The 27,352-nt window shown below is 28.8% G+C and overlaps 3 protein-coding genes across 4 annotated transcripts; 2 read left to right on the top strand and 1 right to left on the bottom strand.

Moving 5' to 3' along the window:
* The first annotated feature begins 18,619 nt into the window (after nt 1-18,619).
* On the top strand, nt 18,620-21,081 carry LOC113219028 (pancreatic triacylglycerol lipase-like). The gene is made up of 7 exons (XM_026443101.1): nt 18,620-18,735; nt 18,822-18,987; nt 19,194-19,339; nt 19,597-19,848; nt 20,433-20,621; nt 20,719-20,854; nt 20,955-21,081. Exons 1-7 carry the CDS (start codon nt 18,708-18,710, stop codon nt 21,010-21,012), a joined length of 975 nt encoding a protein of 324 aa, XP_026298886.1. The 5' UTR covers nt 18,620-18,707; the 3' UTR covers nt 21,013-21,081.
* Nucleotides 21,082-23,891: 2,810 nt separating this feature from the next.
* Nucleotides 23,892-25,300, top strand: LOC727023 (transcription initiation factor TFIID subunit 9). Of its 2 annotated transcripts, none has more exons than XM_026443102.1 (3): nt 23,892-24,168; nt 24,278-24,727; nt 24,962-25,300. In XM_026443102.1, the coding sequence occupies exons 1-3, from the start codon at nt 24,030-24,032 to the stop codon at nt 25,102-25,104; spliced, it is 732 nt and encodes a 243-aa protein (XP_026298887.1). In that variant the 5' UTR covers nt 23,892-24,029; the 3' UTR covers nt 25,105-25,300. The 2 variants fall into 2 exon arrangements, with proteins under 2 accessions (XP_026298887.1, XP_026298888.1); XM_026443103.1 differs by lacking the exon at nt 24,962-25,300 and adding an exon at nt 24,795-24,892.
* Nucleotides 25,301-25,491: 191 nt separating this feature from the next.
* On the bottom strand, nt 25,492-27,298 carry LOC412310 (cilia- and flagella-associated protein 20-like). Its single transcript, XM_395771.7, has 4 exons — nt 27,215-27,298; nt 26,711-26,905; nt 26,334-26,566; nt 25,492-26,001 (listed from the first exon to the last, which is right to left on the bottom strand). The coding sequence occupies exons 1-4, from the start codon at nt 27,296-27,298 to the stop codon at nt 25,596-25,598; spliced, it is 918 nt and encodes a 305-aa protein (XP_395771.3). The 3' UTR covers nt 25,492-25,595.
* Nucleotides 27,299-27,352: the final 54 nt, after the last annotated feature.

Raw genomic sequence — 27,352 nt, 5'->3', positions numbered from 1 at the left:
AAGGTAAAACCTTTCCTTTCAATTATTAAAAACAAAAAAGACTGACCAATATTACAACATACCATATATCTATTCAGATCAATTCACTCAATTCCAAATTTGTAACCAATTTCTGTACGAAATTTTCGAAAAAAAAAAAGAGTATAATTGAGAATATATAAGTATAAAGATAAAATTATAAAATATAAAATACCTAGATCAATTTTTTTTATAAGATAAAACCTTTCCTTTCGACTATTAAAAACAAAAAACACTGACCAATATTACAACGTAACCAATTTCTGTACGAAATTTTCGAAAAAAAAAAAAATATAATTGAGAATACAAGTGTAAAGATAAAATTGTAAATACCTAGATCAACTTGTTATAAGATAAAACAATCGAAGACCCATTGAGACGCATCTCGAGATGGTCGAAGATGGTGACAGTTTCTTGGGCGAAAACACGATTGGATACGGAGAATAAAAATTTGCCTCGGAATGGGAAATAATATTTGCCCGGCAGACCTAGAGCTAGAATTTTCAAGTATCCCCGACATTCCGGGGAAACAATAGCGACTCCACTCAACGTCCGGTTATTTTCCTTCGAGCTCGCGGCGGATGTCAGTAGCAGCTTTCCGCCTGTGTCATCTCGAGAGGGGCCGGCATTAACGCGATGAGCTCGAGAACGAAATATTTATTTTTCGCGAATCTGCTTGGAAAACTTGGAAAATCCAAGTGTGGGTGGCAACAAAAATTGACGGCTTCCAAACAACATACGTACGTATAAAATTGTAAAATATTATAAAATATATATATTTGTATTAAAAATTGTATTAAAAGAATGATGTTAATAAAGAAAGAGATACAAAAGATATTTGCATTTGATTATTTTCAAACCTTGATCATCATAGGGAAAGATTAACATTAATACGAACGTGCTTTTAAAACGAATTTATATGAAACGAAATTTCTCTAATTGAAAACTAAATTTTCCCCCAGTTTCTGGTTGCGTGAAAATCTAAACGAATTTTGCAATTAAAAATTTATGGAATTTAAATAGTGAAAACGTAGTAGTGTACACATCAGAAAGAACGCGGGGATTCGTGGAAAGCGGGAATATAATTGGCGGGAAAATCGATAGCGCGGGAAACGCACATGTGCCATTAATGCAAATTTACGTCCGACTGTTTTCCATTTCTCTGTTTAATCGGTGTCACGTAATTTTTCTTTCTCTCCTTTCCGTTGTTACGCGATCGAAAGAAATTCGAGTGATTTTATCTGGAAAATTGTTTCGATAAAATATCGCGAACATTACGTAAAAATATCCAAAACATGCGTAATATAAAAAAAATATATATATGCAATGAAAATCTACGATCTAATTATAACATTATTCCATTGCAATTTTCAAAAATTGTTTACAAATGAAACCAATTGTACATAATTGTTTTAATTTTCAATTATTATTACCAAATCTGAGAGTTTTTAAATTACATTTTATTTCAAAATTAAATTTTTTACATGAAACGAATAGTAGAAATGATAGATGTGAAGTAATTCAATCTTTTGATATGAAATATTAAATATTATTATTCTAACACTATTAATTAATTCACCTAATACAATATTATACTTATCATTCAATATAGGTTTCGAGAGCTATTTTAGAATTTTCCATAAAGAAATAAAAAAGGTACGAAAAAAACCTAACCTCAATTGATCGTCATCACACGCGCGAGAATAAAATAAAAGAAAAGTGAACGGTGGTGCCCTCTTGATTCCTCGCCGTTACTTATTCGTGAAATTGGCATGGAGGTTCCCTACGTATATAAATGGAGATACAATATCGAGTATCATTTCCTACGACTGGTTAAACCACAAATTGGACAAGGGAAGATAGTAACGAGGCAAACGATCGTTTCGTTATCGATAGAAATGAATACGTGGCGTCTCGTTTCTTCACACGTGTCCCTGATAAAGAAATTTAGAACAGATGACCGCGATTCCGATCACTTAATGAACTTCCATCCATCCCGACCTATCCTCCTTATCGACCTTAACGTTTCAATAAGATTTAATTTTCGTGCTCATTGAAAATGCGTATATTTATAATCTTAATCAATAATTTTGCAATAAAAATATGTAATTATTCAATATTAATGATAATTCGCAGAATATGCAATAAAGAAAGAAAGAATTTTTCACACCTTTGATTTTTCTTTTGCAATAAAAATTAAAAATGTTTGTTCCAGTATAAATTGTCGTCTTGCATTTCTAGATTTTCCACGCGATCTCAAATGCGTTAAAATTATTTTCGTCGATTAATTAATTTTTGCATTATTTCTTTCTTTCTTTCTTTTTTTTTTTTTTTTTCATTTCAAATGTAAAAATCTATAGAAATTGTAGAAATTGTAGAAGATATTGAATTTCGAAATTTTAAATTCTATTTGTGTCCTAAAATGTAATCGTAGTTCAAATTAAACACGTGAATTATTCTATGGTCCAATAATTGTCCGGGATAAATAATCGTTCGAATGATCGGCGTTTCAATTAAGCAAAGTTTGGATAGTCAATATTTTAACACTCAATGAATTAAATGAAACTTTTTGAAGTTAAATATACATCTACCATATGTCTGCCAATTTTATCTTCAATTTTTACAGTATCTATATATTTTAACGTTAAATATAAACATTATTTCACAGTGTTATTTTTAATAACATTTTTTAAATAATAAATTAAAGCATAACAAATAAACAACGAATTATTTCACATAAACGAAGAAAATATCTCTTTCGTGATGCCTATATTTTCCTATATATAATTCTCAATCATAATCCAAGGAAAAAAAAAATACTTATTCAAATAAATATCGTATATTATCGATATTTATTGGAAAAAATTAAAGTTTCATTATATATTTTTACATTATATATATTATATATTTTTGATAAAGCATTATCTGTAAATCAAATATCATAAAATATTCAACAATCGTCGATATCACGAAAATTTTTATTAAAGATTCCAATGTTATTTCAATATTTTTAAAAATCACACAGATAACTTTTTTTTTTTTTATCAAATAAGATGAAATTTTTCGATGCGTACTGATACTACTTTTTGAATAATATCGCGAAGAAAGAACTTTAACAAAGAACAAATAATACTTCAAAGAGTATGATAAGGACAAATTGAACAAGAGAATAACAAATGCAATCCATTTTCGAGCTTCATTGATATGCTTGATTAATAATTTTCATCGTAATATTGATCTTATTTCTACAAAGAACTTATTATTCGTATAAATACGAATAAATCGTATAATACACGTTTTTGATACTTCTGCTTTGAAATTTATAAAAGTGAATGAATGAAATTTTTAAATTTAATAAAAAGAAAAAGGAAAAGAAAAAATACTACATTGCCCTTTATAAATTTGTTACCAATCATCGAGAAGAAAAATTATATTTGATGACTTTGAACAATTTCAGAGTTACAAAAAAGAGAACAAAAATTCTTCAACCCGATGAAATATCATCGTATTATTTATCATCATGCAATCTAGCATCCGTTTTCGCCTGCACATTTATCTTCACCATCATTTATTAGAATCCAAAATGGAAGAAAAGATTTTCCAAATGTATTATAAAATAATTAGAATTTATCATATCTATCTATCTCTTTTTATTACTTTCTTTCTTTCATTTTTAACACTTTTACATGTCGAAGAAACATTATAAAATTAACAGATCCACTCTTACGTTGAAAATTAAAAAGAAAACGTACTATACCGTAATAAAAATATTTTCTATCGTTATTCTCGGTCAATTATTCCCTCGAATAATTAGATAAACGATAAACCATCATGCATTTTCCCATTATGCACGAATCAAAAATAATGGCGCGAATTTCGAAACGCGATCGAACAAGAATGATTCTCTGAACATTTTGTTTAAACTAATATCGTTTAATTAGCAATAATACAGCAAAAAAATCGACATCTCGTTGGATGGTGTTCGAAGGGAAAGCGAACAGTTGCGAACACAATGGAAGCATTCGATTGTATTTTGTTTCGTCGATTTTCAAAGTGCTCGTGAGAATGGCCCTCGTGGAAATTTCGCGCGCGTGCAGTTTATCGTCGATACGAATCGAATATATAGGGATATACAATTTTTCACTGTACGAAATTTATTTATTTTGAAACACCAATTGGAGTGGAGAAGCGTATATCACATTTCGCATCGCGTTCAATACATATTTTTATCTTTCATTCCCGCAAATGTATTGTTAACAATCCACGTACAAGCTTACGCGTGGTAATTCTGATTTATATATCGGATCAATGGAATTAACAATTATCCTGAATTAAATGGTATTGTTCGACGAGAAAGATCCGCGTGTCTGCGTAAAAACTTACACGTGTCGAGAGAAAAATGCAAATGGGGATAGGAGTAGAGCAAAAAAAGGCTGCACTTTACCTTTTCATCTATTATCTTGCTTTATTGTCTCATCGTCACCTAGTTCCCTTACATCTCTTCCTCGTCCTCTTTTCCCTTCCTTTCTCTTCTCTCCTCCTTTACCTCTTTTCATAAGTGTAACAGTCTGTTGATATTTTTGCCTCACTTTTCAGTCTCTTTCTTTTGATCTCATAAGTCATAAAGTATTGTTCGATGTAATTTTGAATTGTAAAATATTTGTCGAAAAAATACGAATTTTGTAGGAAAAATGTTATTTCTCAAATATTTATTTCTATCGAGTAACGTAAGATTTGAAATATTCAAATATACTGTAATTTTAGAAGAAGAAAAAAAAATAAATAAAATATCACCACGGTATGTTAAATATTCACAATACGACAAAGGGAAGGGGAAAAAAAAAAAAAAGAATAAACTTCAACCGCGAGAAAGTGGAAAGAAACAACGAACGGGATACACGTTCATGGTGCATGAAATAATACTATCCCGAAATTTATGTATGAAATTCGTATGGAATCGTGTTATTGGTAATATTTGAATATCAGTCGGCCGAGGGTTTCGATAGAAGTAAACTCGAACCCTATACGGGGAAACAGGGGATTTTTCTGCAACGTCTACTGATTTGCATAATAAAAGTGATGCGCCTGAGCTGTGCATGTATTCGTGTCGGCGAGCACACGGCTCGGCCGGAAATGAAAGCTCCCGGAAGTGAGGATGACGTTCGATCGAGGCGTCCTTACGGCGCACAGAGAAATATAACAAAGTATCGCCGATCTTTTAGATTCTTTTTTTCTTTTTTTCAGAAAATTTAAATTCTTTGCATATTTTTTTAGTACCAAAAAAAGAAGGAAATTAGGTGTAATTTTTTCACAAATTTTTCTTCCATCAGATTCCATGATAAGGGATCTTGTTTTAAGGATGAAAAGGCTTGCTTTTAAATTTTCTTTATTTAAGGAATGGAATTATTAAATGTTATATGTTTCTTGACATCCGAGAAGGGACAATTATAAAATGGCAACGAAATTCAAAATGAATATAAAAAAAATACTTGCTAAATTTTTTTTTTTACGTTATATATTTTTCTAAAAAAGTTTGTGACCATAAATTGCAAAAATTGACAACAACCAATTCGACGTCTTTCGAACCACTGTATGTTAATTTACGTCGAGGGAAAAAACGAGATCTTTTTTCTCGATATTTAATTCAACTCGTTAAATTAGTTCGAGAGTTGGACGACGAATTGCAAAAATTTTTGCCAACTTTTATCATCAACATCTCTGATAAAAAATTATAAGATTTCATTAATTTTTCATTCCTCGAGGTTTCCAATTCAATTTCCGCAGTCACTTCCGCATTCAAAGATGAAACATCGTGTTCGAATATCTACGAATACACTAATTCATTTTTTCATCTTCTTCGAGACAATGGAAAAAAATATATATTCCCGTTTAAAGAAAAGGGTCCGAAAGGAAAATAACTCCGGATGGAATATTCCTTTCTTCTGCTGCTTCCCCTAACCATTTCCATAAATATAATCTCTCCTTGGAGAGATATTTTCACACAGTTTTGATCCGACCCATTGTTATTCATTGCCAAATTTCATTTATCGTATTAAATTTATCGCCAAACTATTAAAACGCATTCGATCGTCCATATCGTGATATATAAATAATTCAATAAATTTAACGAAACATGGAATAATCTAGATAAAAGATAACCTTCGATTACGGGGCAATTAAACACGTGTTGCGAATATTAACACAAAGAACTCGGTTACGCGTTGCATTAATTTTGCATGAATTGTTTCAAATTTATTTTATATATTGTCCGTGATACGTGTTTACGAGTTACAATTTTCGAGGGAAGATCTCGATGTTGTTGAACAATGAAAGTGAAAGATCAAAAAGAATTGAAATAAAAAAAAAGAAAAAAAAAAAGGATTATAAATGATTTTTGTTATATTTTACGTTTCATATGTATGATAATTAATAATAACTTTTTAGAATATATATATTTTTTTATAGAAAAATTTTGCTCGAAATTTATTAATTTATTAAAAATTTACTAATGAAAGCCAAACAAATTAATAAATAGAATATCTTCGTCGTTGCGTGTCTCTATGTTCTATGATTTGAATTTCGTTAAATTTTATTACAAAAAATGATAGAAAATGGTTTCTACCTTATTTATTCAACGTATTAATACTTCTGCGATTTACATCTGCATCACACCTTGGTAAGAAAAATGTCATAAGTCGACAATTTTTAATTTATATTGTATTCCAGAAATATTTTCTGATCTACCATTCGGAAAAATGTCACATGTGAAGTTCAATACTACAAATGTCAAAAGTTGAAGTTGAACTACTAGTGTCATGAAATGCTACGTAAATAATCAATTTTCTGAAAAGTTTCAGTTTTTCTTTTTCTTTTTTCTTTTTTTGTTTTCGATTCGTGACACTTTTCTTACAGCACCATATCAAAGTACATCAATTTTTTGATGTCCTAATAAAACTCTGATATTTTGATCAACGAGAAACTAATTAAAATACGTAATTAAACGCACATTTTAAATTTGTTTTAACAATTAACTAAGACGGTAAATTTTCTTAAGAAATCTATAAACGTAAGAAAAAAAAATAATAATAATATTCGAGAAAAATGTTAAAATCAAAAAGAAATAAAAAGCTTGGAATAACATAATTTATTCAAATTCCAAATTTATTGTTAATTCAATATGTTATTATTATGTTATTCCTTGACCAAATGCATGGAGAAACTTCTTAATGATGATAAAGAACAGTTGCAATTATCATGAATATAGCATGTGTGCTAAGTATTCTCGGAGAAGATTAATGATTACTTAACCAACTCGAAGGAAAAATGGCTTCAAACAATCGTAAAGCTCGAATAAGGGAGTTCATTAAGCAACAGAGAAAAATATATAAAATACCTTGTCGTTTGTTTTTGAATAAATTTCCAACCAGTAGCTTCGTTAATGATTTTTTAATTCGACAATTCTTTCAAGTTCTTTGGATTTTTTTTTCTTAACGATCGGACAATGGAAGATTTTGAAGAAGATTTATAGTAATTAAATAAATTATCGGATCGTTTTTGGAAAATACACAATATTTTGATTTTTAAAAATGTGCGGATTCGCTTAATCTTTCGTGGAAAATTAGTATACGGGTGGAATCATAACCGGGATCTTTGTTAATATTCGTGACACGAGTTTAATTATCCGGTAATTGAAAAGCAACGGGTTATTTCCACGTCGGATTTTATTCAGGGAAATTTTGTTTGTCGCTTTTACGATTTGCATAATTGGACGAATTCAATACCGGTTATTTCTATCTATCTATCATTGTTATACGTTGTTTTGTTTTATATAAATTTTATATTAATTTAGAGTTTGAAAATTTGAAAATTGAATAAAATAATCGATGATTATTCATTAATTTATATTTATATTTTTATCTACTTGATTATTAAATTCGATTTCAATCAATTGAATGATTTGTGAAGAATTAATAACAGTCAAATATATATTTGTTAAAATTAGATTTACGAACGAAATATGATTTGTGATCCTCTTTCTGATATTCATTTACTGGGAAATTTATCATAATAATAATAATATTATTATATTTTCATGGAATATTTAATGAGTTTGTTGTAAAGTAATATGACAAATGATGAGGAGGATTAATAAATCACATCCCAAAGCGAATTCTGATTAATCATCTTATTATAATGTCAGAAAGCAAAGATAATTTCTCTAATTTCCTTAAATTTGATTTGAAGTGGTGATCAACCTTCTCCTCCTCCTTTTATAAAATTCATCTTCTTGATCATCAATGATGACATAGACGACAATTTTTATAATTAATTAATAAATAAATCTTTAAATAAATTGATACAATTCCTCTTCTAAAATCTTTCATTCACGATTTCATCAACACGATTAAGATTCACTTCTGTTTCAATTCGATCCTATAATTTTTTCTTTCCTCTCTCTCTCTCTCTCTCTCTCTCTCTCTCTCTCTCTCTCTCTCTTTCTCTCTCTCTCTCTCTCTCTTAAAATTCGACGACACGCATAAATGTTGTTTCATCGTTCATTGTATTCCTCGGTGCAATATTTTACTGCTAACTCGATCATTCCGTGCTCGAAATTGCTGTGAATAAAGATGGATAGTGGGAGAGAGATGAGAGAGAAAGGGACGTAACGAAACGAATGGTTCGTCCAACCGTTGAATTTCTATTCGGTTTCCTAGAAATTATGGATTGTGCAAATAGACACGGTGCAAATACAGTTCCGCTTAACGACTGCGATATATCTCTGTTATCGACCACTTCCGGCTTGATTTTGGCTCGATAAAAAAAAAAAAGAGGCCGGTGTAACCAGTGGTTGCCAAATATTTGGGGACAGCCCAATCTTTCTAATAATTGACTTAAAGTAATGATGGATGGGTTCTTCCAATTATATGAAAAGTGTTTGAGGAATTCATTCTACAATTCTCTGTATAATAACTGTGGAGCGAATAATTTGAAACAATTTAATTAATCCACATCTATTTAAATAATATTTGATCCTTGGACTTGATTTAATATTATTAGAAATGGATACAGTCATTTTGAATATACAACTTTTTTTTTTTATTATTTTAACAATATCCTATGTGACAAAATAAATATTTTATTTATATATTGTTGTTTAAGACAACTTCCTTTTATAATTTATTAAATTAAAAAGAATTTTAAATAAAATCCATTAATTAAAAGGAGATCGTGAAATTCTATTCTATGAAATTGTCATTCAAAATGATTGTTATTTATAAAAGATGTAAGTAATTTTTAAAAAAAGAAATCCTTAAACGAGAATTTATTGACCAACTTCGATCGACCAACCCATAATCGAAATCAATGGACACAGTTTAACGAGGGAAAGGAGAGAAATAATCTAGTCACGATTCGCGGATCCCATTTAGCGGATGGAAATCCCTCGTCCCGTCCTCCTCGCCAGAAATTAATTTACATTTATCCCCTGATTACCAGCGTTGATTAAAATCGAGCTTAGCTTAGGATCTTGTCCCTGCTTAAAATGTCCCTCTTCAACCCTCCTCACGTTTCACGGCTACATCACAGGTCATCGATTTCCCCCACTCTTCGAGTCTATTTAACCCACCCGTTGTATCAACAACTCGAATTTGAGTGATTCGTTCATCCCTATACTCGAATTTCCAAAAAAATTCGAAATAGACGAAATAGAGATTCTCATAGGTTGATTAATAGATACTGTTGGATATCTTAGAGCATAGTGGATCAACTATAAATTGTTTGATTAAAAAAAAATCGATTCAAATCAATTAAGTTTTAAAGCGAAAAATTAATTTGTTAAATATTAACGTAGGAATTAGAGGAAGAATTATTATTAAAAAATGAAAATTGCATTAGATACATTAATTTTGAAAAATATTATAATCCTAGATTATCCACATCTTTCTCGAAACAAGTTTATTCGAAAAAAAAGGGCTGTTTAAAATTTTACAAAAGAATACAAAAACGATCGAAAGAACAATCGATCGATTGATCGATTTTCGTATCATTCTTCGAACGATTCTTATCATTAAGAGAGATGAATAATTCGTGTAAAATTCCGTACTCAATGATCCACAATTTTCGCGAGATGCAAGGATGCCGACCATTCATCCTGTTCGACAGTCCATTCCGCGATACCACGAAGATCGATCGACTGTTTTCAATTAAGAGTTTCTACAGGACCACGATGGTATCGATTGCCCGCCGTATCGAGATTCATTGAACTTGGCGAGCAAGAAGAATTCGAATGCACTCTGGAACGAAACCGAAAAGAGGGGAGAAGGAAATTTTTTCTTGAAAAAAATTCCTTCGATTTTAGAAAAAGGAAAAGAATGCATGGATAATATAATTTTTAACGTAATTGTATACGTTAATTGATTGGAGAATTTTAAAACGGTTAAATCGTAACATAATTCTATGATGAAATTATGTAAAATATTTTTTTTTACGATTTTAAATCGGGGAAAATGCACGAAGGAAATTGAATTGATAAAGTTGAAAGAAACTTTGTGGAATTTGTCGAATTCGATAAGAAGATAAATTTGCGATAAAATTTCCATCAAAAAGAATATAAAATAAACCATACGCAAAAATTATTATTCCAAATACGGACGTTATTCCAAATATGGAAATTCGTTTCAAAAATTTTCATTGCGCGAAAGATATATCTTTTGAATCGTCCAATTAATTTTTCATTACCCTTCGAAAGGATCGAATCAATAATAATCGAATCATCATCTTTCAACAATACGAAACAATAATCTACATTTGCTCATCAAACTCGAAAGATCAGAAGTCAATCGAAAGGAGGATTAATTTCTAAAAGCAGAGGAACAAACTTTGTTAAACAAATTCTTCCTTCTCACTCGAATTCTGTTCTACTAAATTCAATTATCCAACAAAATTCACAAATCAGAGGAAAAAGAAACAAAGAATAATAAATTCGATCGATACGATTTTTTATCTATCCATTTATTTTAGAATTAATCCTCCACGAATCCTCCGTCCAACTTCTAACTTTTACAACTTTTTTCCTTTCTCCTTTTTTTTTTTCAATCGAAAGAAAGCTATTCATTCCGATCCCCATTTCTCAAGGGTTGATCGATCGATCAACGGGGGAGCGAGCGAGCCCCGCCAGACAAGGATATAAATAAAAGCGATCGAGAAAATTGTCACGGTTTTTCCTTCGGCCACGATTTGAAAGGGGATCGGCGTTTGATCGATCCCTCTCCCCTACTCCAGCTCTGCTTAATAGAAAATGTCGGCGCAGATTAACCACCGCCGCCTCGAAAGACCGCGAAAACTGCACCGTAAAATCGTCGAAACGAGAATGGGAACCATTCGGACCGGCCGGATATTGGATGAGTTAACGGCAGAATGAAAGCAACTTTCAATCCGTCAAATTCTCATAGATGAAAAGCATCGATCGCTTTCAAAAGCCCCTTGGATCGTCGATCAGTGTGTATATATATATAGTGTAAGTCGAGGTATTAAAAAAGTTTCGCGAGATTCGTTGCGGGGGTGGAGAAAGGTTATTCGATGGAAAACAAACGCTTTCGGTGGTCCTCGCGTAAGGGATGGGGATGGAAGAGGAAATTCGAGGAATTTTCGAGGGGATAGGGGAAATTTGAAAGAGATTCTGGCACGCCTTTGAGCTTGAGATACGGTTACAATGGGTGAAATTGAATTTATAAAAGTTGAGAGAGAATGGGGAATAAAGTGTTGGAGGAATACGATATGGGGAAGAGGGGGGGGGGGATATTAAGGTTGAGGATGGATGGAACAGATGAAGTGAAACGTTCGAAGGATATTAATGAAGTTTAATTAATATCGGATTCGATGGTGTATCGGGGAAATTGTGAAATAAATTTTCCAAGAATATGAAAGAGCTGTGATTATCGTTCAACTTAAAATATTGGCGGAATATTATGGATTGGAAATATTTGAGGAATGTGAACGTTTAATAACGTTATTAAATAAAACGTGAAATTAAATGTTGGCAAAATGTGATCAAGTTTAAATATTATTGATAAACCGATGAGATTATAAGATGTAATCTTTGAAGGAATATTTGTGTAAATTTATACAATTTTTTAGAAGAATGAGGTGTGAAAGAAATTTTCTTATTTATCTTTGGAAAAGAGATGTATATTATTTATTTTAGACAATTTGTATATATATATTTTTTAACTAATACGTGAGTGAATTGTAGATATTGTTTCATGTTTGTTCAATTTTATAAAATCCGATATCATTTTTAAATTGAGAGTGAATTTATTAAAAGTGAAAATATATATGCAAATATTTTATCTACGTATCATCAAATTTCAAATTAAAAAAAAAATTAATTCGTCATAGATTTCGTAAAGGGAAGATGAATATACGGATGTATTATTTTATTTCGACAGAAAAAAAAATTAATTCATCTTTCCTTAAAAGATAATAAGGGATTAAGAGATATAAAAATCTTGCTTCGAATAAAAAGAAGATAATAAATGAATCATGAAAAATGCAATAAAATGTAATACGTCAAACACTCATTTTTACCGCGAAACAAAAGTTTTAGTAGGATTATTAATAGTGATTCATAGATTATCGTGGATTTTTGCTATAATAATGAATCGAAATCGCAAAAGAAAAGCTATAAATGAATAATCGATCTTTTGAAATTAAGCAAAAAATGGAGAAAGAGAAAAAAATCAATAAGATCACTTTCAATTCGAATATAATCTCTGAAAAGATACAGCAATTTATCAATTCCTAATGGAACTCTGATAAGCTGATATCGAATTGATTAAAATAAAATTGTCTCTCTCAAGACTCCTCTTCAGAGGAAGTATATACTTATGAAAGAGAAAAAATTATATGTGTATTTTTTTTTTTTTTTTTAGATTTAAATTTAATTAAACGTAAACTCCATTCCATGTACGATATCTCGAAAACTACGTGTGCAATTTAATTTGAATTTTCATCGAACAATTCAAAATTTAATTTATAATAACTTTATAAAAAAATTCCTTTTTATTGTAATAATAAAAAGGAAATAACTTTAATTTACTTTCAACAAATATACTTTCTAAAAGTATTTGCTGAACAGCGTAGGAAAAAATATTTAAATACTGCAAGGAACACGATACAATCTCAGAACAGTAATCACTTTATTAAGCTACGTTGCAAATCTCTCATTTTCGAAATCAATCAAAATATAATTGAAAAATCAACACCGATCTCCCGTTTAGAAATTACAATTTTGATAAAATATCCTCCCCAATTTTAAACAATATTTAAAAACAACATAAGCCTAATTTATAGAACAAGTCAATTTGATGAAATGGCAATAACATGAAATGTTATATTCTATTGGATTATTCTGATAAAAATTAGAGAAAACAACGTTAAACCTAACAATATTAATCTGAATTTAACCTAAAAGTATATAAATAATCCTATCATTACAGACCTACAGAAATTGTATCATGTTCAAGTTCAAATAAATTTGTCAAATAAGTAAAATATAAATAAATATGATTCATAGAGAATTAAAAAATTGATTAATAAATTGTAAAAGATTAACAGTTTCGAATTCGAGTGAATTTTCTCTTCTTTTTCTAGATATTGTTCCTTAGGTATTTGCGCGGATTATCATCGAAATAACTCTCATCGATATTATTAACCTCGTGAATCTAGGTTATTCCAGGAAGCCAGAAAACTTGCGGAAGGAACATCGATACTAAACCTAGCCACCTCGAGGAATCCGCATTCCTCGACCTCGTATATTGACTTCCATGAGTTTAAGTATTCTTTTGTGCTACTCACCTGAACAGCAAGAATCCGAGGCCGGTGACCGCTGCTCGTCGAACATCGTCGTTCACATCAGAGACCTGGAAGAACATAATTTCACGTTATTGTAAAGAAGGTTATTAAGAAAATGGAACATTCTGAAAATAAATTTAAAACCTTTTATAACCTTTGAATTTTATTCACAAGTGTTTTTCGATCGAAATATTATCATGATTTCAAATAATAATTCGTGGTTGAATGGAAGATAGATAAAAATTTCTATCTTAAAAATTATGGTATAAAATATATATATATATATAATTTTAAAATGAATGTAAATATGAATTACTTTATGATATCTTGTATCAAATACATTGTCGCTAAATGGAATTAGATAATATTCTTCTTTATTTGTTAATTTTATAAAAAAAAAGTATTTGTGAATGAATTTGAACAACTATGATATTTCTATAAGTCTTTGAGAAAAATGAAATATGCTTGTATCTAATTTATCTTATTTCATTTTTCAAGTTTCTAATAAAACTGTAAAAATTCAATATCATAAAGTTATTAAAAATTTCTTAAGGACGTAAATCATATAATAACAATTTGATAAAGTTGTTTGTCAATTTTTTATACATTGAATTACATCAATTAAACCGATGAAATGTAATTCCAATTATCTTTGAAAAATATATTTATACTATTACAACAAATAAATCCTTCAACGATTAAAAATTTTAAAGTTTGATGGCATTAGAAAATAATAAATCTAAAAAAACAACCACGTGATTAATAATAAAAAAAATATCATGTGATCCAATTGAAATCGATTAGAAGAAATCAGAAAAAGAGTTATTTTCCACTGCAAACAATTCACGAATATATAACTAACGACACGATAAAAATTATTGGAGTTCAGCTCAGAATGTTTTATCCCTATCTGACTTTTACTCGTTTCGTACATCGACGAATTTTTTCAATAAAAATATCGAACAACACACATGCAAATTTAAAAAAAATAAAAAAAAATGTTATAGCAAAGAAATATTTAGTTTATACAAAATACTATTGCAAATTGAAAAACAAAAAAAAAACATTTGTAAATTAAAACATTCGATTAAATTCCACGTAAAGTTGTCAAATATTTGATATTTCTATTAAAAAAAAAAAGGAAAACACGGAAGATAAAAATAAAATTGAAATGGAAAAAAAGTTCAGCAGACAAAGGAGTAAATTTTTAAAGAATGTTGTGTAAAACTTACAGCAACGTGCAGCAACTTCCTGATGGCTTGGTTGTTTCCTGTCCCACAATAGGCCATCGCTAACGTGTACATTCCACTTCTACGTAGAATCGGATCCTTGTCAGCACAAAGGGAAGCGACCAAAGGATCGGCTTCCTCCAAACGACCGTACATGGTAAACGCGATACCAACTGCCAATCCTCGGAGGATCTTTTCATGCTGAGTTTCTTGGGCGTACTGAAAAAAAAAAAAATTTTTTCATGTAATAAAAATTGTACATAAAAGAAAATTTTCGTGAATCAAATTATCGATACAATTTTGATTCGAGCAATATTTACGAGTTTTCTTTAAGGAAAAATGATCCTAATTCCAATTTGTTCAATTTTTGTTTGAAAAATTTTTTAAAAATTATATTTATTATCTAGAATTCGAACGAGACTGCAAAGTGAAGATGAATTAATTTTAGGAACGAGTGAAGATTTAGGGTAATGGGAAAAAGATAAAATAACTTCTCGAGATTGAAATTTTCAAGAGCAGATATGTATTTAAATTGATTCTATGAATGAGAATGAGAAGTTTTGAAAGGAAAATGTATTTCGTGTATATCTGGAGTGCACGCGTGTAACATTTTTTCGAGTGCATTTCAGTGTGAAATATAAATGAATTAGTTGTAAAAAAAATTTAAAAAATATATATATAAACCAAAAGGTAAAAGAATAAAGATATTGAATGCATGAATGTTAAAGTTGAATTCCTTTTCTTGTTACTTCTTCATCTTTAACTATGTAAAATTTTCCAACAATTATACATCCATATAAGAATTTATTCCAAAGAATTTATACTTCTAAAGAAACCTGTATTTTTATACATTCTCCATAACAATTATTAATTCATCAAATTTTCAAAGTTCCTTTCCAATATTACATAATACTAATTACATCATAATACTCGTATCACTTTAAAAATCCAAATAACGCTCATACATTGTATAAAAAAAAAAAGTTATAATCTGAAGAACAGGCTATTCCATCATACTTGTCATACTTGCCTCGCAAAAACGATATCTATCAGCTCTTAGAAATATCAATCTTGAAGATACACAATCGAAAAGATCCCAATCGAGGAAACATCATTTTATGACCTAATTTCAATAGATATATATACAAAATGTCAATTATAATATATTTGAAGATCAATTCTAGAAGCCAAATAAAAAAAGCAAAATAAAATAAAATAAAATACGAAAGTTAATATACAAAAATATCGATTCAGATTTATTTGTTTATAAATTATAAACAATTTAATTTAAATGAAACGAGATGGCATGAAACACGTGTCTGTCTCGTTATAAATAATCGATATTTTTGTATAATTTTTGCGTTTGTTTTGATCTCAACAATCGATATTTCCAACTTATCTCACGAACATAATTATCACGTGACATTATTCGATCGATATCGAAAGGAGAAATCTTATTTTTTCTTTTAATCTTTCGATAACGAGGCGAGAAACGAGGTAAACACGGAAGAAAATCGTGGATTCTAACGTGGAAACGAAATTCATCGGTGGACAGGTGAAACAACCTTGACAAATCGATGCAGTTTGTTCTGCATCTATTCTTCCACCGACAGTAAGTGGATTTCGTTGTTGTACCCGGTGGGGAATCGCTAAGAAATACGACGCCGCGTTATTTTGCGAACAAGAATCTCTGTTTCTCGCGAACAAATGGGCCGAGATTATGCGCGAAACATGCTGTTGGAAAACGTTCCTTTGCAATGGAGGGAGGGGAGAGAGAGAAGGTAGAGATCGAGGGGTTAAATCATCGTTTCGTTTCTAAGTTTTCTGGTAACGAGTTGAAGATTTTATGCTTTATGCTTCTGTTTACGAAAATGATGGTATTACAATTGAGAAAATTTGTATTAAATTTTACAGTTTCAAATTTTTAAAATAATTAGATTTGATGAATTATGCAAAAGATATATAAAATAAGGATACAAAAAGTTTCAGAGAAAAATGGATAATGACACGATTCATTTGAGTTAATTACAGTGTTAGTTTGTTAGTATAATGTCGTAAAAAAGTCATTTTGACCCCATATCAAAGAAAGAGTATTTCTTAATCTTTTTCAAATTATTATTTTTTATAATAAGTTGTGATAATTCTCTTAAAATTTAGATTTAAAAGAAATTATGCAAAAAAAAAATAGCACAAAATTCCTATAACTCTGAGAATCTGTAACCATTGATTTCATATATCCTATTAGATTCCTAATCCAATTGCTAAAAAATAAAATCTGAAGAAAAAAACTAGAAAACAAGGCTATGACAGAATTTAGATTAAAACGACTGAGATTGAGACAAACCTGATGGGAAAATCATTTCATGATGACAAATCAAAATGATGACAAAATTATAAATTTTTTGTTTATCCTATTTGTAAAATATTTCTAAATTTCAAAAAATGAATTATATTTGTTGTGTATTATTTGCAAATAAATGTTTGTGAATATTATAATTAAGTTGAAAATAAAAAATAAATAACAAGATTGCTAATATGCTAAAAACATATCGAATATCCATTCAACAATATTTATTTTATTATGAAATAAATGATAGTTTTGTAATAATACGATTCACGATTATATTTTTCTAATAATAGTTCATAAAAAAAGAAACGATTAATATGAATCTAATCTTTTGATTACGTATTATAAAAATATATATTATTGTAACTTTCTTTAAAGATATGTGAAATGAAAAAAAAATTATAAATCATAATTACTATCAGGTTTTTCACAATCGATAATTATTTTTAGGAACAATCCTAGCGCCAATTCTAATCTAAAGAATATTTGTTATATTTTTAAATCTTAAAGATATAAAAACATAATCGTTAATTAATTAATTAATTTAAAATAAGAAAAATAAACAAACAAGTGATTCATAAAATAGAAAAACTTGATTGCAATTATTCATTTTTTAAGATAAATACAATAATCGCACAATAATCACAAATAATGAAACGTAATACATATCTATTTAAAAGATGAAAAATATATTGAAAAATATTACAAAAATGATTATTCATCAAAAAATCTTTAAAATTCAAAATATAAACTCATAATATATTCCTAAATAAACGATATAATAAAATAAACAATAAACGATAAAATTGGAACGATATAACGAAAATAAATATAAAATCTCGATGCAAATCAATATTAATTTTTGCCAAAAAGTGTGATTAAAAACAATCGAGCAGATCTCGGTCTCAATAATCAACACAAATAAACGATTACATAAAATCAATTAAATCTCAATCTTTATCTCGATTAAAAGCCAAAATTCCGCCGAAAGCATTTATACTATCCATAATTCCAAATATAAAAAAAAAAAAATGCAAAACTATTTTAATACTAACCCTAATACAATTTTAAATACTATTTTCCAATTACGCGTTTACGTGAACGTGAATCATCAATCTAACATCACGTATTCATCAATCGAATCACTTATCAACGGTATAATAGTACTCGAGTGATGATTGTTTCCCTTAAGCCTATAAAAGAAGAGACAACGCTCGAAAGCTGCGGATTTGAATTGTAGCGCGGAGAGAATAGAAGCAAGCATGGTAGCCAACGCATCGTTAGCCCTAAGTTTGTATCACTAGAATATCACACTAGAATTGTGGAAATTAGGAATAATTCGAGAGAGAATTTTTTTTTTTTTTTTTTTTTTCCAGTTGTTCCTACGTTGCTACAAACTTTGACAACTTTGAATTATACGGTATTCCCGGATGGTGATGGAGTTCCACATCTAGTACATCTCGATAACACCCCATTATCTTTGGAGGAAGTTGATCTTTTGAATAACGATTTGAACACGATTACTTTCACGCTTTTCACACGGTCAGAATTATTTTTATATCTTTCTTTCTTTCGTATTTTCTTATTATTTCTATAATTAATTTAATGCACAAAGTGTTGTGGGACAATCTATTCGAAGATTGATATCAAAATAAATCCAAAATTGATATATCATGTTAAAATTGTTTCTTTTATCAATCACGGAAAAAAATAATTAAAATTATTAAAAAATATATTTTCCATTTCAGAAATAACCGTATCGGCGATCGTTTAATACTAAATGATGTGAATTCCGTTAGAAATAGTAATCTAAACTCGGCAAAAAACACGATTATAATCACTCATGGTTGGAATAGTGCTGGTAACACACAAGCTTGCACACTTGTCCGCAATGGTAAATAATATTACAACTGTAGAAATTAATTTGATTTACATGATATAGATTCGATAGATAATACGATAAGATTGTAATAAAATTAACGAAATGCAAAATTGTAAAATATTTCGAAAAACAAAAAACACTAAAAATATTAGTGTTCATTAAATTTTAATTATAATTTTGCTGAATTAGTAATTACTTACTACCACTTAATTGGATAATTCTAATCTTTTATTCGTTCGATTTAATAAATTTTTTAATCTTTTCCTAAGGTTTTCTTAATGTTTGGGACAGCAATGTCATTATCGTTGATTGGAGCACAATAGCAAAAAATATTTATTCTACTGCAGCAAAGAGTGTCCCTAATGTGGCTAATCACGTAGCTTCTTTTGTGAATTTCTTACGCACAAAATTCAATTTGCAAACGTCCAAATTGAAAATGGTGGGACATTCTCTTGGAGCGCATATCATGAGTTTGGCTGCGAAGAGCGTGTCAACGTATAGCAAGGTCGCAGAAGTTATAGGTGAGATATATCATATCAATTATTTCATTTTTCTAATTCGAAAATTCTAATAAAATTTTAATAAAAACTCTTTATATATGTAAATCATAAATAATAAATAATAAATCAGATATGAAACAATTATTTGTTTGAAGATCTCTAAAAGATTAAATTAACAAATATATTAAAATTAAAAAAAAAAAAAAAAAAAAAGATAGAAAAAGAATGATTCTACTGAAAACAATAAAATAGATGAACTAAATTTTAAACGAGATAACTAACGATATATTTAAGTTTAATCGATAAGTTATGATAATATGTATTTAGATTATCATACCATATTAAGAAAAATATTTTGAAATTTATCGATCAATTGATTTTCGAACAATAATTGTCAAAAACGAAACAATGATATTATCATGAAAGAAACAATAATTAATTTAATGCATAAGTGAAAGTAAATGAAAAATTTTATACTAATAAAAAAATGCAAACTTTGAAATTTTGAATATTAAATTTTTTTGAATTATTTGATGTAACTAAATTTAATAAAATGTTATTTATAATGAATAGAAATATATTAAATTTTTAAATTGCAATTGCAGCTCTCGATCCTGCGAAACCATTGTTCGATACCAAAAATGCTAATGGCAGAGTGGATAAATCTCATGCATTAAACGTTCAAGTGATTCACACGTGTCCTGGATTATTGGGTTTAGATAAATCAGTTGGTACTTCTGATTTCTATGCTAATAATGGAAGAAAACAACCAGGATGTGATAACGACTTGTTTGGTAAGAAATTTTGAAATTAATTAAATTAAATTAACTTCCAATTTAAAATACACTCTACTTTGTACATACAATGTTAAAGATAAATTTTATTTAACAGGAGCTTGCGCACATGGACGTAGTTATGAATATTACAGTGAATCTATTACGAATCCAAGAGGTTTTCCTGGTACATCTAAATCATTTTTAAGTGTGAAAACAACGGTATATATGGGTGGCAGTGTTCTCGATTCGAAGTAAGTTTCATTTTATATTACTGTGACTAAATTTGTATTTTTTATTTTTATTTTAATTCAGTTATCTATAACTACTATATATTATTAATTTCATTTACAGCGCTAAAGGATCCTACAACTTTAAAACTGGAAGTAAACCACCTTATGCGCTAGGATAAAAATATTCTTTATTTTTTTATATATTTTATATGTAAAATATATGTATATATTAAAATGTTTTTCCTTAATTCATTAAAAATTTTTTACACAAAAAATAATTTGTATTATTTCAACTTACCGCAACCATATCCTCAATTGCTTGAGTTGATTTCGATCCCAGCATGACCATACCCATAGCAATACCTGCTGCTTCACCAGTAACAGCATCATCTTGATAAAGGTTGAATTTTAACTGTTCATACACGTCCTGTCTATGAGAGCCCATAGCAGCCAGACCCAGCCCTAAACAACCTCCATGACGAACCATCTGTGAACAAAAAACCACGATAAATTGTAGTATATGTAATATTATTATATGGTTTCAACTACTTTATTGCTTGAATGATTTTATAACTGTATTTTTTTATGAATTATAAATACATACCTCATTCTGCGCATCCTTCAACTGACCAAGTAAGTAATCCGTAATTGCTGCACCGTGATTTGCATGAATAAGTCCTAACGCATACAAACCACCTCCTTCGGAATAACCAGCTCCGGCTCCTGAATCACGTGGAAGATAAGATTGCATTAAAGCTAAAGCTTCTTGTTCGTGACCTCTATGAATGACTCCTAAGGATGCTGTTGCTGTTAATTTCGCCCAATTTGTGGCTCTGGCTAACCATTCTAAATTATCTCTGAAATACGAATAAAAAAGAAAATAAAGTAAAAAAATAAATACTTTAAAGTAAAAAAATAATAAATAAAACAAATATGATACCTTAAAAATTGATCACTTGTAGTTCCAGAATGCATGTATGCATTCGCGATTACAGTGGCAGTATGACAAATAGATACGCGTATAGTATCTTTAGTGTTTTTCAATATCAGCATATCCGTATGATTACTACGAATTAGGAATTGGAGATGCAAATCGATTGAAATTTCACCACCTAATATGCTTGATAAAGCGTCTACACGTTCTTGTTGCTCACGTTCTTCTGCGTTCTAAATAAATGATATGATTAGATTAGTAAACTATTAATATATATATAGAGCATAATTTTTTTTATTTACAAAACTTACCAAACTTTCAACACTACGTTGGGATTTCTCCTCAGAAACTGGTGTAGTACTTTCAGTTTCCATTACAGGCGTAGATTCAGAACTAACAGTAGCTTCAGTAGATACTTTTGCAGCTGGTTTTACAATTGGTTTAACCATAAGAGCTCCTGGAATGGGAGCTGTTGCCCTCAAAGCTTGTAAGACGCGTCCAAGAAATTGTTGAGTTGCTGATTCGTATAAATCAAATGCAATTTGATAAGCCATAAGAACACAATCTTGAGAACCTTTGCTCAGTCTATCTAATAATTCAGCAACAGCTAATGGATCATCAAGGAATATCAAGCATTGACACATATTGACATAGTCTGGTGTTCCCAAATTACGATAAAGGCTCACTAGACAGCGAAGAACAGTATTACGAAAACCACGATTCTGAATAAGACTCATAACAACTTGGAAGGCATAAGATAACATGCCACTAACGTCATCCTAAAAAAAATATTTATAAACTTAAATATAAATTAGTATTTTATTTTTTAATATATTTAAATTAAAATATTAAAAATTTACTGATTGCATAATTGCAGCTTCAAAGATATCCATTCGTCTTGTTTCAAGAGCAAGACCCAGAGCTTGACGATATTGATTATCATCTAAACATCTCTGAAACATTCTGTTTACAATTCCTTCTAATCTTGGATCAATTCCTTTACTAGTTGGTGGCAATTTTCCTTCAGCTTCCAATACACGTTGTTGAGTATAATAATCGATACATTTAGCTAAAATAATAGCAAAATAAATAAAATAAATTGTAAAATAAATATAATAAAATTTAATTATTAAAATTATTAATAAAAAATTGCTAATACCTATGGTAGTATCAACATATTCATTGCGGGCATTAACATCAAAGAGTTCCCCAGCTCCCAAAGCATAAGTTAAAGAGTCTTCAAAACTTCCTAAATGATAATATACTTTACTAGCAACTAATGCAGCTAAGTCGTGTTGAGGAAATGATTTATCTTCGTGAAGAATTTCACTGAAATATATAAAAGACATCTGTCAAATTTAATTATCTCATCAAAACTATATAAAAGATTAAATAATGATATATAAATTACATACATCTTTTCTATGGCCTCAGAAATTTCAGGCCAAAATTCATCTACTATCATATCCAACTTTTTTAAAGCAAACACCTTTAATTCTGGCATTGGTTCCTCGAGGAGAGAAATGATACCAGCTGAAAATAAAATAATAAAAATTAAAATCAAAAAAAAAAATTAAAACCAATTAGTTAATTAAATTAAAAAATATAAAGGTTATAAAATAATTTAACACGTATTTTCATATCGATTGTATTTAATATTTCGAATACAAAGTTAGAGGTTATGGTCCATGAGTTTTGCAAATCATTGCATGTATACTAATATAATATAAAAATTTACTAACAAAATTACAAATAAAAAAATTAAGTATACGTTATAATAATATATTTAAAATAAATAATTTACCTGCTGATGTAATATTCATGTTGATTTTCATATAATATATATTCCTTCGGCAAAAATTCCAAAAGACAGTTTTGATTGTAAGCCACAAGCCACGGACTCGTCAACTAAATTCAATTGAAATATACTACATGCCGTTCTAGATGTAGCCACCTTAACGACGTAACAAAATTTTCAAATTTTCTTGAATTTTTTTTAATATAGTTATTTTTTAATAAAAAAAAAAGAAAACTTCTTAAAAAAATTATGAAAATATTGTTAATAATTAAAAAAAATCTATAAATGATAAAATTTTAATCTTGCAAATTCAGATTTTATATGTAGTAGCACTGCTTTCAATGGCGTATACTTCATAATTTTCTGTCGGATTTTGATTAATAAAACTAGTCAAAATCTGAAATACATATAAGTTAAAATTAGTATATAAAGTATAAGAATATTTGTAAGAATATTACGTTAAAATGACGGAGAAGGCAAAAACTATGAGTCATGTAAAACATATTCCGAAAGATGCCCAAGTTATAATGTCAATTATGAAAGACATGGGTATTACAGATTATGAGCCAAAAGTTATAAATCAATTACTCGAATTTACATATCGTAAGTATTTGCAATTTATTTTATGTATAAAATAAGATATATGATTATATATATTTATTCTTTTTTATTTTATTTTAAAATATAAATTATAAAATAATCATTATTTTAGGTTATGTTACTTGTATATTGGATGACAGTAGAATATATGCAAATCATGCTAAAAAGAAATTTATTGATTTGGATGACGTTAGATTAGCAGTTAAAATGCAATTAGAGCGTACGTTTACAAATCCACCGCCACGAGATGTGTTATTAGATGTTGCTAGAGCCAAAAATAATATACCTCTTCCATTTGTTAAACCAAGCAATGGTTTGAGATTACCACCTGACAGATATTGTCTAAATGCCACAAATTATAAACTTAAAAATGCAACAAAAAAAGTAGTTGGGAAGCAATTACACTCTTTAGTTGGAAATAACATTCAAGGTGGTCAATCTAAAATCAAAGTAGAAAGTAATAAATCTGGTCTTTCTATTGTCAAAAGGCCAGGAACACTTGCAACTGTTGCTAGAACTCAAACTATTTCTATGCCAAAGCCTGTTTTAAAATTTTCAGCAGGTAAATATTATATAAAACTCTATAAATACGTTAAATATTGATTTCTTAATTATATTTTATTCCATAGATCCCTTCCGAGCTCTGCATTCCCAAACATCTATTCCCTCTATCCATATTTCATTAAGAACCCAAATACGTAAGACAAAATAATTTGATTAGTAATAATAAAATATATCCTAATTGTTATTAATATAATTTGCATTATTAATTTATATTAATTGTTTAACCTTGTAGCGGGAGGAGGTGCTACTGTAAAAGCACAAGTATCTAAGCCAAAAATTCAAATTTCCTCAGGACAAACAATGCCTCCTGTAAAAGTGGAAGTTGAAGAACCTATGAAAAGAAAGAGAGAAGATGATGATTATGATGTACCATAATGTACATGTAAAATAAATATTAAATATTTATATTTTATTATATAAAACAATGTATAATGTCAAAATAATTTGATTTCTTTATACAATATAATAATTTTTATAATTTTATCTTTCTGTAATTAAAATTAAATTTAAAATAAAATTATATATTTTTATTAAGAGAATAGCATAAAAATATATGATTGTAATAATGAAATTTATGAATTTTATTACCCATACCAATACCCAAGTATTTATTATATATCACAATTTTTTGCATTTATTTTTTTCCTAAACAAAAATGATAAAATATCAATTTTTATTCATTATAAAATACTTTCATTAAATAATGTAAAATACATTTTTAAAAAAATAAGATAAATATTTTAAATAAATGAATAGAATCTGTTTAATTTCAACTTATTTACAATCAATTTTATTCAGATACTATTTTAAATCACACGAAAATAGACGTTTTATTCATTATATTTACATAAAATCAAAACTATTCACTATGGAACTGCATATTCTTCTTCGCCTGGCTCTTCTGCTTCAGTTTCTTCTTCAGTAACATATGCAGTAGGACCTATTTCAGCTTCGATTTCCTCTTCAACTTCTTCTTCGGCTTCAAATTCAGGTTCTATAGCTTCCTCCTCTTCATCCTCCTCTCTTATTTCTCTTGGTTCTATCTCTGGGGGTATCTCTTCTACTAATTCTTCTGGTAATTCTTCAGGCTCTTCTTCCTCTTCTCGTTCCTCTTCAGGTACGCCTTCGAAAGGTGGTGGCTCTTCAATCTCGATTTCTTCCGGTGGTTCTTTCTTTTCTATTTCCTTCACATCTCTTTCTCGAACGCATTTCTTTCGATGAATTGGCAGGAAGAGTTTAAAGTCTTCTGGCAATTCATCTTCGGAATATAATCTATTCGAGAAATATTGAATAATAAAAAATAATATTTTTTCAATAATAGATTTGAAACATATTGCTGCTAAAAAATTTATATATTTTCACGCTTGGATTTCATAAAATAAAAAAGTCATTAAAAATATATCATTGAGAAATATAATTAAAATTATTCATTCATCAATCTAGAAGAAACCTACAAACCTAAGATTAAATGAAAAGAAAAAACTGAAAATCTTTTTAAAAACATTTATATAAATAATTATTACAATAATACACACACATGTTGTGCATAATTATTCCTATGATCAGATTTTAATTTCAATATTAAAAGAAGAATAATTTCCTACCTGTCTGCAAAATAGATACGTCGAATCCTACAATTTGCGTGGATCTGTACTCGAGTAGTTTCCATATAATTTGTGCCATACGCTCTTCGCGTGAAATCTGACAGATTAAATTGAATTTGATTCCAACCACCAGATAAACCGATCGGCATCGAGGTGCAAAATGGTCGAACCCGAGTGGTGCTTTGAAAATTGCTCATTCGAAATCTTCTGTGCATATCTTTGTCGTCGAGTATCTGTCGAAATGAAAACGATAATGCAAATTTTTCTCCCTTTCTTCTTTCTTTTTCTTTTCTCCAATTCGAAGCAATTTTAATTTTTTAAAAGAGAAATAATAATAATAAAAAAGTTGTACGAAATTTTTTTCATAAAAAATTTACTGTTATTTCGAACGTGAAGTACTTCTTCATATTCTTGATAATCATGATTAAAAACGGAAGTTTAATGCCGAGGGAAGCTTTCCTGTTTCCACGAGGACAGTAAATGTAAGTTGTTGTCACGTTGGTTCCAGCTAATTCCAAAGCTAAAGATTTCACCTCATCGTCCGTTACTCTTCGAATATAACCATTCTTCACCTATTCGCAATGATTTCACTTTTTAGCTCAATTTTAATTATAAATAAAATATACTATTTCACATAATTTTTTTGTACAATAAGAAATTCTTTTCATGGAAATCAAACTTTAATAACGTAAGCAAAATTCAATAATATTTTCTTTATCCAGTAATAAAAAATAAGATGGAAAGAAATTAATTTTATCATTTCAACACAAGGGAAAACATCTTCATCATTATTATCAATAAAAAAGAAAAAAATTAATCCAACGTATACATAAAATATTTGTTTCTCCTACACTTTCCATCACTCACGTTAAAAAACTTACATGCATATCCCATAATTCGAGCGGTGACGATCCACAGCTGTACAAAATGGACATAAGTCCGTGTTGATACTTGTTACGAAACATAATGCTCCTCCTCTCATCGAATGGATAAAAAAAAAAAGTAATCGAAAATAACTC

This window comes from Apis mellifera, linkage group LG10 (genome assembly GCF_003254395.2).
Source record: "Apis mellifera strain DH4 linkage group LG10, Amel_HAv3.1, whole genome shotgun sequence".
Taxonomy (NCBI): domain Eukaryota; kingdom Metazoa; phylum Arthropoda; class Insecta; order Hymenoptera; family Apidae; genus Apis; species Apis mellifera.
The sequence above is the reverse complement of the archived record's forward strand: the minus strand, read 5'-3'. Positions and strand labels throughout refer to the sequence as shown.

Excerpts from the sequence above, each read along its gene's own strand:
- LOC113219028 (XM_026443101.1), top strand. The coding sequence starts at position 18,708 with ATGGTAGCCAACGCATCGTTAGCCCTAA. Across the intron at positions 19,849-20,432 it reads CAAGGTCGCAGAAGTTATAG|CTCTCGATCCTGCGAAACCA; the intron begins GTGAGATATATC and ends TTGCAATTGCAG. Across the intron at positions 20,855-20,954 it reads GGCAGTGTTCTCGATTCGAA|CGCTAAAGGATCCTACAACT; the intron begins GTAAGTTTCATT and ends TTTCATTTACAG.
- LOC727023 (XM_026443102.1), top strand. The coding sequence starts at position 24,030 with ATGACGGAGAAGGCAAAAACTATGAGTCATGTAAAACATATTCCGAAA. Across the intron at positions 24,169-24,277 it reads ATTACTCGAATTTACATATC|GTTATGTTACTTGTATATTG; the intron begins GTAAGTATTTGC and ends TCATTATTTTAG. Across the intron at positions 24,728-24,961 it reads TGTTTTAAAATTTTCAGCAG|CGGGAGGAGGTGCTACTGTA; the intron begins GTAAATATTATA and ends TTAACCTTGTAG.
- LOC412310 (XM_395771.7), bottom strand. The coding sequence starts at position 27,298 with ATGTTTCGTAACAAGTATCAACACGGACTTATGTCCATTTTGTACAGC. Across the intron at positions 26,906-27,214 it reads TCGAATTATGGGATATGCAT|GTGAAGAATGGTTATATTCG; the intron begins GTAAGTTTTTTA and ends CATTGCGAATAG. Across the intron at positions 26,002-26,333 it reads CGTATCTATTTTGCAGACAG|ATTATATTCCGAAGATGAAT; the intron begins GTAGGAAATTAT and ends TTTCTCGAATAG.